Here is a 13,702-nt window from a genome sequence, read left to right on the forward strand (position 1 = left end):
TTTTGGTGGAATGATTTTACTAAGGAATTTAAGCAAGGATTCCATTTGTATGGTTGTCAGTCCCCTTCATCGATGTTCACCATCGTATCTTGGATAATCTCCAAAGGCCTCCACAAATTTTCCATTTCCCAATTGTTAAAATTCTATTTTGGTGTATATCACAAGAACCAAAGCCATTCTCTATGACATAACAATCCCTCGCACAATCACCATTTTCCTCTAAGATGGCACAATGGAACGGAAGGAAGTTTTCAAAATGGCACCATTCTTGAATTCTCCATAAATATTGGAGGTACCTCTTCAAAACACCCAAACCATAAGGACTAGGATGTCACGCTCCCATTCCCTCTTATAACCATTGTCCAAAGCACCTCACATTCTTCTCTAGACCTCCATAACCTTTTTCCTAAGAGAACAATGTTCATGTTATTGAACAATCTCAACCCCAAGACCCAATTGTTTTTAGGAATGGGCAAATATTTCCAACCCATAGGTGGATGCACTACGTCACAAACAGTTAAAAACGACTAAATATTGCGGAAAAAACGACGGACTAAAGCCGTCGTTTATATACGACGGTTTTCACCGATTGTGTAATCTTTAATGACGTTTATGAAAGTCGATTATAAACAACTAATTTAATCCGTCATTTAATTAGTAATAGAATCACTATTGCCGCACCAACTTTTACTAATGTTACACCGATTGGTGTGGCGTTAATAAAAATTGAGTAACACTATTTTCGCACCAACTTTTACCAAATATTATTTTCGATCTCTTTCTCTGTATCGTCTTCCTCAAAAAAAACCCTAGAGGGAACAAATCGCATTTTCGATTTCTTCGCTCGTTTGTTTCTTCTTCCTCTTAAAAAAACCCTAGAGTTTTAAATCTCAAAAGAACAAATCGCATTTTCGATTTCTTCTCTCGCGATTTTCAGTTTCGGACTTACGAAATCAAGCGAGCTTCGCAAGGTAGTTCTCATTCGCTCTCTCTCTCTCTCTCACTCAGGCATAATGTTTTCTACATCCATTTGGTAATCTTCTTTGATTATTGTTTGAGAATCAGACAGTTGTGATTTCTCAACTTCCCCTTTTATGCGACAGATTTGTGATGTTTTAATAATGGCGAACTAGAAGGTTTGAAGTCAGGATTATTGAACGAGTGAGCGAGGTTTTTGAGAAATTTCAAGGTTTGGATCCATATTTTTGTATTATTAATTTGAAGTTCTGGACCTTTTTAGCTTTCAATTTCGGTTTTTTGGAGATCTAATGGCAGATCTCAAGTCTCCAAGAGATTATCCACGAATGTATCTGAAATTTAAGAGAGACATTGACTTTTAAACTTAAAATCTCAAATAGTTTAATGTATCCTAAATTATTTGAGATTTAAAGTTTCTTTCATAAATGTTATTTGTTTTCCCCCTTTTTCAGCTGTGAGAAACAAATTTCTATCCGGTGAAACTAGAGTTTCATTAGTAGCTATTGATCTGGAGCTTCTCTTCTTTTCCTTCCCTCCTGAACTTCTTATTTCAGATTTGCAGAGATATTGAGGTCCAATGACGCATCCGGATCTTCAACAACCCTGGATTCTAAGAGCTAAACAGTCAAAATTGTCTCTGGTGTGTTTTCTCTCTCTCTGCAATTTCTCATTAGCTGACCCAGACCATTGAAATTCAAAATTGTTTTATTTTCTGATAATTTAGGTTAATCCTAAATCTAATTAAAATTCCTATCTTGATCGTTAGATGATTTGAATGTTGAAAAAGTAAAATTTTAAAGATGATTTGAATGGTCCTTCAGTTAGCTCAGGCCTTGATTGGATATGAAGTTTCCATGGCTATTCCACATAATCCCTCTTTGTTGATCACACCACATTGCATTCTTATGTAACCTTGTTCTCCCCATGAGTTCTTCAATATCCAGTACTCAGTCCCATCTTCAGTTGTTCCATATTCTTCAATTCCTTGCATTGTTCATTGGGGTTTCTTCTGGTTTGATGAGAGTTTCTGATCTAGAAACCATGGTTTTACTTTTAGAGGAAAAGTATGTATGGGATTTGGATTTTTTTTTAAATTTTTTTTGGATTCAGGGACCAGGAGAGGTGAATGTAAAGTATCTTTAGTTTAGTGATGTCAGAATCTGCAGGAAAAGGGACAAAAGAAGAGAAGTTAGCTCAATGCTTTGTGTGTTTGTGGGTGTGTATGTGTGCACAAGACAAGAGTCTAACAACATAATTGTGTGTTCTTTGCTAGTCAAATAGTTTATCTTCAAGACTTCCAACTTTAGCTCATTTATCAATGGCTTTCGTTCCCAATTCTCGTTCACCTCCATTTATAAAGTTCCACAAAAATTGTAACTTGGAACAGAAAGAATCATGGTTTCGGCTGCAAATTAGTTCCAAAAGATTGAATTTAGCATTCCAAATCAGGAAATAAGCATGAAAGTCGTGAAAATTTGAAGCTAGAGGTAATGAAAATTTGAATTGGGTACTTGTGTTTTTGAATGATTGAAGCTGAAAACAGAGAGAAAGAGAGGGAGAAGTTTTAAACAGAGAAAGTAGGTCAGAGAGCTCGAGGAGAAGAAAGGGTGAGGGTTCTTCATGTAAGGGAAAACCTTTTGAATGGAAGAAAGTTTGACAATAGAACAATAGAACCTATTGAATGGAACAATACTCTTTTAAGTGGGATTATAACCAACCTATATCAATGATAGCGATATGATGAGCAACGCTTCCATGCCAATATAATATTGTATATCAACATCCTATATATAGTGGGGAGGGACACATGTATCTTACAATTTCTTCATACTTCCATGCTGGATGGAAGGAACCATTAATAACATTGAAGCCAGGGAATGCCTAGTAGTTAGGGGGATTCAAAAGATGGATATTTGGTTCATTTTGCAGTTTGGTAGAAAGAGACAAGTCCGGCTTGCTGATGAATTGGTAAGTTCAATATCATGTTGGGAATGAAATATGTATATCTTGTTCATTTACATATTTGACTATTTCATTTATAGAATAAAGAAGATCCTCATAAAGAGATCACTAGTTGATATGATAATAATGATCAACACTATAAGATCATTTGAGACCCATCTAGTTGTCCATAATCATGTTTGCCAGGTAAAAGCGTTTAGAATTTTATGTATTTGATGATCTTTGATTGTCTTCTTCCCCACTAATGTTTGGAATCTGTGCTTATTCTTAATTTTTCTCTTTCACACTACGTCACAAATCGGAAAAAACGACTAAATATGGCGCAAAAAACGACGGACTAAGGACGTTGTTTATTTACGACGGATTTTGTTAGTTGTTTAACCCTTAACGATGTCCATAATTGTTGAAGTAAAATTAAAATATAAAGAAAATGTGGATTTTTAAAATTTTTACTTTTTCTCTGCGTGTAGTCCCACTCATTTTTTATATTTTTATATAATTTCAACGACAAATAAATATTTCATACTATAATTAAATTTATAATATTATAATAAAATTAGTAGTCTAATTAAATACTTACAAAGAGATTTCTTAAAGTAAATATTGTTGAAGTAAAATTAAAATATAAAGAAAATGTGAAATTTTTAAATTTTTAAATTTTTAAATTTTTAAAGTAAAAATGTGAAATTTTTTTATTTTTAAATTTGTCATTGCCTTTATTTAAATTACTTGACTTGAAAATACTATTTGTGATTCCAGCACTATGTCATTTGGCCGATCTTCATCCGCTCCTAATACGGCATCGGCATCCGCATTCGTATCAGTATTCGCATCTGCATCCGCATCCGCATCTGCATCCGCATCAACATCCGCATCTACATCTACGATTGAGAGTATGTATAAATGGTGAATAGATTGTATTCATTTGTTCAATATTTTTTATCACGTTTTTATTAATTTTTTTCATTTTTCTTAGGTGGGCTTATCCAAGTTCAGTTCAATTTAAATGGGCAACCAATCGGTCCTAACTCATCTCAATTATGCACTACTATTGGGCGGGTAGTCAAGACACATGTGCCACTTATATATGATAGGTGGACTAATGTGCCTACTAAGCTCAAGGACCAAATTTGGGAGTCTATCAGTGTGAGTGCATGTGTATTAAATGATTTATTTTTACTTGTAAATTGTAACTATGACTTATTACAAATATAACACATCTTATTTAATTTTCTTTGTAGGGCACCTATCAAATTCAAAAATGGCATAAGGATTGGGTAATAAAAAAAGCAAACTTATGTTGGAAAGAATGGAAAAGTAATCTCCGTCGGAACGTATATGATAAATATCCAACGGATACGGAAAGGAAAAAACATGTACCTCATTACGTGAGAAAAGAAGATTGGGAGAGGTTTGTCGACTTCAACTCGACACCTGAGGGCCAAGCTTTGAGGGCTACTGGGAAGCGTGTTAGACAAGAAAATAAAAACACTCATACCTCTGGTAGAAAGGGACAAGCCCGGCTTGCTGATGAATTGGTAAGTTTAATATCATGTTAGGAATGAAATATGTATATATTGTTCATTTACATATTTGACTGTTTCATTTATAGAGTAAAGAAGATCCTCATAAGGAGATTACCAGGACAGACATATACATTGCCAGCCATGCTAAAAGCCAACAAACGGTGAGAATAATTTATTTATTTATTTTCGTGATTTTCGTGAACACCTCTTTGTTCTAGTGTTTGACTGATTTGTTATATATATATATATATTTTTTGAATTCATCTTGTAATCTGAATGTGAACACTTCAGCATTGAAATTGACACTTCAACATTATTGAAATTGACCCCAAGACTTGACTTGACTTCAATTATTGTTATGATACACTTCAGCATTATTGTTATTATAATTGAGTGTCAGAATTGGCTTGATTTACTTCAATTATAGTGCACATTGTACACTATTTCTCTTTAGTGGAGCTATGGAATAAATGCTCTTAAATTCATCATTTGTTGGGGGAGGGTATGTAATTGGTGGAGGTTTATGGGTTGGGGGTCGGTATGTAATTGGTGGTAGCTGTATTGGTGTTGGTTTATGTGTTGGGGGAGGATATGTACTTGGTGGTGGTTTATGGGCTGGGGGAGGGTATGTAATTGGTGGCGGCTGTGTTGGTGGTGGTTTCTGTTTTGGGGGAGGATATGTAATTGGTGGTGGTTTATGTGTGGGGGAAGGGTATGTAATTGGCGGTGGTTTATGTAGTAAAGAAGATAACAAAGATAAAAGAGAAGTGAAGAAGTTTCTATAGTCTTTAGAACTTTAGAAATCACAAAGAAGGATGTTGAGATACTGGGGTATGATGATGTAATACAGGTTCACAAGATTGACAAAGAAAACCAGCAATCAATATTTATACACACATTTTCTCATTTGTTTAAATATTTTAGTGTTTAGATTAAAGAGAATGATTGAATATTTGCATGGACATTTTCTGTGATTAAGCAGATGGGACACTCAATAAATGACACTAATTGTATTTAATTAACCTTTCTATTTAATTAATCCACAAGAGCCTGTCACATCTGATCTTGTCTTCTGCCTTTAATTACTCATCTTATTAAAACAGGCTTATTGTTTTTTATTTTTTAAAAAATTGTCCCCCAATTTTATCATTTCTAATGTCAGCTAGAGACTTCTTTACTTCTTTATGTGTGTGTGTGTGTGTGTGTGTGAGAGAGAGACAGAGAGTTTCATATTAAACTAAGGACTTGAGACTTGAGAGGGCCCCATGACAAGGAGCTAGGATCTCCTCCTAGATGCTCCTAGCCAATCAGAAGCCACCATTCCTACTAATCAAATACGGAGCTTTGACTATTGAACTTAGATTAGGCCTTAAGTATCCATTAACGACACATACATAATTTCTTGATTTCTGACTTTAGATGTCGCTCATAAGCTACCATATCTACGATTATATATTTTGTAAACAGTCTAAGTATGTACTTCCTGTAGTTGATTTGCAAACAAAGTTCAATTTCCTTTGACCACCACGTGGCAGACATTGGTCAACCTTATGGTAGGCCTTAATAACAAAAATACATAGATTGGAGCATTGTAGCTTACCTTTCTAAATGGGCTTGGAAGTTACCAACCTATTTGTAATGTGTTTATTAGCCAATTTAAACTTTGTTATTGGATTGGATTCTTTGCCTCCCAATCTCTCATTGGTGAAAATTTTGATATATAAAACGTTATGTTTTTATAATAAATTTGGATTACAAATTAAGATTTCTCTTTGTTGGTATGCTTAATGTTGTGAACTAGTTCAACCATAGAAATTCAATATTGAAATTCAATATTTTCAGGGATGTTTAAGACGATATTAGTGATACTACAGGCTTGGTAGATCCAGATGTTTGTAACTGTTGAAAGATCATGCATGAGTTCACATGAATATATTTATTGGACACTTCACAAGTCTGTAGAAGTTATTTTGTCATGTGTTTGTTTGATCCCATGCACCTGTAATGGTTACAATAGCGTCATTGAGACTTGCTTGAATATAATAGTTTCTTTTCATATCGAAACTCAATGCTTTGTGTGTTTGTGGGTGTGTATGTGTTCAAAGAGGCTAGTGCTGACCTTTCATGAATCTCTTTATGTGATTTAATTAGCTCAATTGGTTTTGATTTTTTGTGGGTCTTTTCTAATCATGTTGAGAAACAAATCAAATTTAAAGGGATTTGTTTTGTTTTTTTTTTTTTAATAGTTGTTATTCTTTATATTTCTTAATTATTATTTATTTTACAGGAGGCCATCAATAGAATGATTGCTAATGACCCTTCTAATAAACATAACGATCTAGACCATGACCCTGTGGCTGTGGTATGTGCATTATTTTAATTAGGATATTTTGTAATTATGATATAATGTTGTGTACTAGGCATTGATATTAGTAAGTATGATATCATATCGTTAGTAGATATTGATATTAGACACTTTTTGTACAGGTTTGTGATCCTGATAGTCGGGGTCGTGTTAGGGGAATGGGTTCAGGTGTTTCCAAGACTTCCGTGCGTGCTTCAATTCCTTATAAGCAAGCCTTGGCGTATGAGACGACAATCCTTCATAATAGAGTGGATAAGTTGACGGAAGCGGTGCAAAAGATGAATGAGACTTTACAACAATCAAATTTTTCTGCTAGAACACCAATGCGGTCTTCCACCAATCTCGGTAGTTTTTCACAGGTATTACATTGGCATTTTACTTTTGATAGATGAGTGAGCTTCTATTGTTGCAATGATATTGTCTACATTATTTTATAGGTAAGGCCCGATTCTCCACATCATGAGTTATATTCTAATCCACCAAGCATATAGACAGGTCCTTGTAAGGTGAATCGCTTACAACAACCACGTGATTGTGTTGCCGAAGAAAGAGTGATAGGTGCATCTATTTAGATAGTTACGATATTCTTATAGATGAGATCCTTGATGGGAATGTGATTATACAGAGTGGAGAAGAAACATTCGCTGATTTGACATGCAGTGATATTATTGATTGGCCCAAATTTCGAATAAAATTTTACTGAATAGAGGTACTTTTCTTACTTTATATGGTAGATAGACACTAAACATAAAAAATTATAATAAAATAATTAAATGTTTGACCATGATAGTTATGAGAACTCTTTTATTTTGTAATTTAGTATATTCATCTTTCTTGCATAATTACTTGGATTGCTTTAGGTAGTCGTTATCATTATTATATATCTGACAATGTTTTTTAATTTTTCAATCACAGATTTCGGCAATATGTCGCAAGAAGTAGAAATGTATATTATCCTTAAGAATCGCTGCGTCATTCTTCCAAGGACCGAGAAAGACATATGTTGGTTTTGATTTCTACAAGAGAAGTGAAGTTGGTAGAAGATATTTTTTGAAAAACTTCTTTAAACATTGGGATGTATATTAAAATCGACACCATGAAAACGGGGCATGTTGGACTATGATTGCACATGTAAAATTTGAATGAATATGGTTTCCATTTAAAAAATGTAAAATGTAAAATTTTGTTTTTTTGGCGTATTTATTTATTTTGTTAGATTTTAATTTTCTGTCCAATGAAAATTGTCATTTTCTTTTTAGGTGAAAAATAATAAAAATAACAAACAATATTGGCTAAAATTTAAAAAAAAAAGTTTCACAAAAAAACGACGGCTTTAAGCCGTCGTTTATTTCTACTAATTTAATTTAAACTGACGAATAAAAATGACGGGTTTGAGCCGTCGTTTTTTTTTGACAGACTATGACCGTCGTTTTTTAGAACAGTTTGTTGACGCGTGCCAACCGTCGTTCACCAAAAACAACTTCATTATTTACAACTGCTCTTGCGACGGCGGGGGCCGTCATTTTTCTTAAAAAACGACGGCTTTGGCCCGTCGTTTTTTGTGAAATATGACGTATGTATGAACTATCCTCCTTGCCTTCCAAAGGAATTCCCTATCAACCTTTCAAATATTTTGGAAAAACAGGCCAGCATGGAGAAAAATGATACAAATTGGAAAGCTTGATAGGGGATTAGAGTTAACACCCACCTGTGATGTGTATAGTGCGCAAACAAGAAGCACCCCAATATATTTGCTGGAAAAACCAGGCCTTTGTGCTACCAAAGCTAGATGATTTTGATGAGTGTTTCTAGTTAGGTTCGAATTATTTCTGAATCAAATTCGAGTTCTTCGATTATAGTGGAATTCTTGGCGTCATTCTATCTTGCTTTCATTTGAGTAATCTGCAAAGTAACCTGATGGCTAACTCAATCTAAATAGCTTTATTGGAGGTTTTTTATTTTTGTTTACTCTTATTTTTTTAATCAACTCATGTCTCAACTAATCTTATAGATTGCCCCAAAGCATTGGAGAATAGAGATAAACTTTAGTCAAGATGCAGTATTGATGCTTTCCTTGATGAATTTGCTTGATGGTATCCAGGTATGAAAATCTTTATTATTTTTAAAATGCATAAATATTGACATCGTTATGTTGTATAGTGCATGGATTTTTGGTGATAATGTTGTTGTATAGTTTTGTATTGTTTTAATTGTAATAAGTTGATGTTTTATTGCTAAAGATATTTGCTATTTATACATAGAATCCCCAATATACATGGAATGATGATCATATGCTTGCACTTTCATTATTGTGTACTCTGATTGGTTGAGACCAGATTTGACAATATATTGGCAGAGGAGCAGGTTATAAGTCACCAACTTTTCAATCTTCATGTGTTTGTCAACTGTTTAAGGAGTAATGTGTGAAGCAAGTTTACCAGAGGCCAACTGTGACAATTCTACAAGCTTTTGATGAGCTTCACAAGCCAGCAAGCTAATGTTTGAGGATCTTCTAGGGAGATGATGTTGTAGAATCTTTGATTCTTAGAGATAGCCTTTGTGGGGCCTAGTAGAATGCTCCCTCTTTGTTGTTCTCTGTTTCTGTAGTTTATGGTGGATCTCAGCTCCTTTTAATAAAATTCTTTCTATACTTATTAGAAGGAAAAAAAGAATTCAATGTTTTGTAGCCAATGAGTTAAAGCTGTAGTCTAGCTTTGACAATCCAAACAAAAAGATTTTGAGTTTTTGCAGTTCAAGGAGTATGCTATGAGTGAGAAATCTTACAATTTAGCACACTTCAATGTGTTCCCGGTCTCTCATTAATGTTGTCTTAAGTGACTTTACCAGAAGATAAAGTGTCAAACTAGAGTACACTCGAGAACTAATTTCAACTAAAGTGAACAATGGATGTGTGTGTGTGTGCCTGCCTGCCTGTGTACATGCCTGCATGATTGCCAACTTTTTATTATTGGCTAATGTTTGATTTTATGACAGTTATGTGTGGCAAATAATAAATTCATTTCTTCTATCAATCTTTTTTTTCAGGCTAAAGTCCGTGGTTTCCAGCATTTAGAAAAACAGAACAACAAATCGAATAGACGGTCAAGAGAATTCAGAACAACAGAACAGCAAATCGAATAGACGGTCTATGAGTCTTGAAGAACAAGAAAAGAGTTACACTCCTCTAGATACAAGGCAGAACATATGTAGGATTGCAAATGCAGTCAGGGTCTTATCTAGTTTGGGTTTCAATCTGGCTGTTGAAGTTATCATGGAAACAGTTGACGTGAGTGCCTATCTGAATCTTGACATACATGAAATGCTTGGAGCCGAGTTTTACGTTCAAACTGCAGAGAGAGAGGTTGAAAGACGAAGGTTGGCTATTAAAAAGAAAGGGTGATTTCTAGCAGGATTGTTGCTTTTGGCTTGCTAGCCTAGATGATGTTTGAAATAATTTTTTTTTCTTTGGTTACTGTTGAAGAAATTTTGAGAAAACTGGCACAACTTGGAGTTTTTTTGGTTGTTTACTGGAAAAGATAATTTTGTACACTTTTGAAAGCATTTTCTTCAGATGATCTTATGGGCTGGACTATTTGCACCCACGTTTTTTTTAAGCTCATCTCACCCACCCAAATGCTATCTATATGATAAAATACAATTGTAGGTCGTACCAATTCTCAAATAAACTACCAAAACACTCGCATTGTTCACAATTATACAAATTTCGGATAAAATCCTGGCAGGATGACCCAAAGCAGATTGAACAACATCTCCATAAGAACATGCTTTGGAAAGAACAGCGAACCGAACAAGCAATTCGACACTAATCTCCGAAAGAATTTCCATTAAGATTATCAAAACCAACCCAACAATCAATCCTAAGACTTTCATGGTAGCTGGAAGGGCCATAATTCCAGCACCGATGATCAATGTTGCGAGGTTAAAAACTGCACCAGAGATACTGGCTGTTAGGCCATTTTCTTTATAGACAAGAGCCCAGCTTTACATCAGTTTAGTACTCCAAACTTGGGTAATTTCTTTTAAGGGCATTTTCGATACAAAATATAATTTTCAAAGTGTATTTACTGCACTTTAACATGTTTCATTAGGACAATTGTTAACAAAATCCGTATATTAGAGAGATTCTATTGCCACACCAACTTTTGCTTGGGATGTTCTTAGTAAAAGTGGGTGTGGCAATAGAAACTCTCATTTATAAGCATTCAAACGAAAGGTACCCTCAAACTAATCTTGAACGTTTGATTGTTTATATTTTGTATCATTGTACAAGTGAAATTTTCTTCTTTAGACTATAAAGGGTATAATAGTCATTTGACAAGAATAATTTCTCTTCTCTTCTCTTATGAATCCTAACCAAACAGGAGAAATTTGATTTTTTCTCTTCTCTTCTCTTTCAATCCAAACAGGGTGAAGGGAAACTTTCCTTCCCTTCCCTTAATGACCAATGGCCAAATTACCCTTTGGTCTTCCACATGCAATCACGTCAATCGATGTAAGATTCTCACTCCTATAAAAATATATTTAAATTAATAAAATGATGAATATTAGATTAGAAAATACATGCTAAGATTTGACTTATTCCCTAAAAACATTAGAGGAATTTTGAAATCAATTTTAATTAGGCAAAAAAAGAAATTGAGTTGACTCGTTCAAGCCACTTTTTCTTGGATGAGTGAATCATTTAAATCGACTTTTTTATTTTTCTAAACATATATTTGTTAAATTTGTTGTAAGGAGTTATTTTTTTATTTATTAATTTATTTATTAATATATGTTTTTCCATAAAATCTAGAAGATTGTGGTGTTGGATTTCTAATGTGATATTCCATGTGAACTCAATGACCCTTAGTAAGATTTTAGTAAGTTAGCCTGGTTCAAATTTTTTTTTTTTTTTAACTTAAGAAAATAAAAAGAGGGTAATTCTGTCTTTTTAAGTTTATGCCTTGGAGTGAGAATCGTCCATCAATTCACGTAGTGCATATGAAAGACCAAAGGGAAGTTTTGTCTTTTTTAAAGGGATTTTCATTTCAACTATTGGTCTTTAAGGGAAGACTGAAGTCAAACTTTGTGCTTTGTCACTCAGGACAAGGCGTGATCATCCAACTCTTCACTCTACCAGTTAAGGCAGAAGAGAGCTACAAGGACCTGACTCTCAAAAAAGTCCATCTCTGTGCTTTGTCACTCAGGACAAAACGTAATTGTTCAACTCTTCACTCTACCAATTAAGACAGAGGAGAGCTGTGAAGACCTAACTTTTAAAGAGTTTATCTCTATACTTTGTCACTCGAGACAGAGCGTAGCCGTCCAACTCTTCACTCTACCAATTAAGGCAAAGGAGAGCTGCGAAGCCAAAATATTTCAAAACGATCTAAAAATATTACCTTTGCTTTCGAAATGTGACCAAAATCGTTGAAATATATAAAATTTACACAAAATCTCCAAAATTCGACAAAGCTACGAAAATACCATCGACAATTTTTTACTCGGCTTTGAACATCCATTTTTTTTTTTTTGAAAATAACTTCAAAATCATATTCAAAACATTGAAAAACCCTAGGAACGACTATAGGCACACCCCAAACTCAAAATCAATGTTTTCTAAGAATTCCCCCAAATTTTACAAATTATCATACTATCCAAACCAATCCAAAAATCAATTAAAAAAAGTCAAACCGATCAAAATATATATATATATAAATATTTTCGATGGCTTACACGTGATCCCCATTCCACAATTTATTTCCACACGTTGACACTAAAACCTATTTTTTGTTATCAATTTTACAAAAATGAAGAGCCCCCTATGCCACACGTGGTCCACCATCTATCTCTTCCTGATTTTCTACTTCAACTCCTCTATCACCTACGTCATCATCACAACCTTCCACATTCTTTAGAACTCTTTCATCTCTCCTTTTTCTTCTCAACTGAAGTCGGACGACTAAGAAAATAAAAGAGGAGCAAAAAAAAAAAAAAAAAAAATCTTTGGAGTAATATAATTAAACAATTACTACAAAATTAAGGGTGGGTGGGGACTTTATCTAAATAAGATGAGTACATCTAAACTAGGTTGTAAGCTAATGATAAACATCATTTGCATAAATCTATCCAAAAATAAAAATAATTACAATTTGATTAACTGTGATATGATACAAGTAAAAGTTGATTTGGCAATGTAAGTTCTCTTAAATGTATTAAATATTCTAAAAAAGCTTTCAAAATTTGTAATTATGTTATTTTTTTGAATAATTTACCAAAATGGTACAGTTTTCGAAATTAATTACCAAAACAGTAAACTGTAGCAATTAATTCCGAAAATGGTAATTTTACCGTTTTCAGAATTAATATTTTTTACCAAAACGATAAAAACAGTCAAATGTAATTTTTTTTTACCCAAAATACCCTTTTTTGTTTTACATATGTATTTACCATTTTAACCTTAGAAATAAATTAAAATCCAACTAAATCTTTCTCTTCCTTTTAATCTTGCCAACACTAAATAGAAGTATGAAAGAGGAGAGGATTTTTTTGGAATTTTAGTCAAAAAATCAAATAGGGTATTTTCTATAAAAAAAAAAAATTACATTTTACTGTTTTTACCGTTTTGGTAAAAAATATTAATTCCAAAAACAGTAAAATTACCGTTTTCGGAATTAATTGCTACAGTTTACCGTTTTGGTAAATAGTCGAAATGTGGTGCATGTTTTGGTAAATTTGCCCTTTTTAAAAAAAAAAAAAATTATATATAACATGTAACTTAGAGAGTTCAAAGCCAAACTTCAATTTCCAAATCCATCTGGTCTAGTTTCAAGTCAATTGGGTCAAAAAAAAAAAAAAAACAAGGTTTCAG

The 13,702-nt window shown here is 33.5% G+C and overlaps 1 protein-coding gene across 4 annotated transcripts; it reads left to right on the forward strand.

The window, feature by feature from the left end:
* Positions 1 to 513: 513 nt before the first annotated feature.
* Positions 514 to 8,030, forward strand: LOC147384117 (uncharacterized). 4 transcript variants are annotated; one of them, XM_086426553.1, is made up of 10 exons: positions 514 to 971; positions 1,104 to 1,189; positions 1,533 to 1,618; positions 3,700 to 3,833; positions 3,917 to 4,086; positions 4,182 to 4,478; positions 4,553 to 4,627; positions 6,754 to 6,828; positions 6,954 to 7,190; positions 7,747 to 8,030. In XM_086426553.1, the coding sequence occupies exons 4-10, from the start codon at positions 3,704 to 3,706 to the stop codon at positions 7,771 to 7,773; spliced, it is 1,011 nt and encodes a 336-aa protein (XP_086282679.1). In that variant the 5' UTR covers positions 514 to 971; positions 1,104 to 1,189; positions 1,533 to 1,618; positions 3,700 to 3,703; the 3' UTR covers positions 7,774 to 8,030. The 4 variants fall into 4 exon arrangements, with proteins under 4 accessions (XP_086282679.1, XP_086282678.1, XP_086282677.1 ...); XM_086426552.1 differs by lacking the exon at positions 7,747 to 8,030 and adding an exon at positions 7,269 to 7,557 and having other exon boundaries at positions 519 to 971; positions 1,541 to 1,618; XM_086426550.1 differs by lacking the exon at positions 7,747 to 8,030 and adding an exon at positions 7,269 to 7,557 and having other exon boundaries at positions 520 to 971.
* The last annotated feature ends 5,672 nt before the right edge of the window (positions 8,031 to 13,702 follow it).

Source organism: Akebia trifoliata, chromosome 15 (genome assembly GCF_017979445.1).
Source record: "Akebia trifoliata isolate Shusen 1 chromosome 15, ASM1797944v1, whole genome shotgun sequence".
NCBI lineage: Eukaryota > Viridiplantae > Streptophyta > Magnoliopsida > Ranunculales > Lardizabalaceae > Akebia > Akebia trifoliata.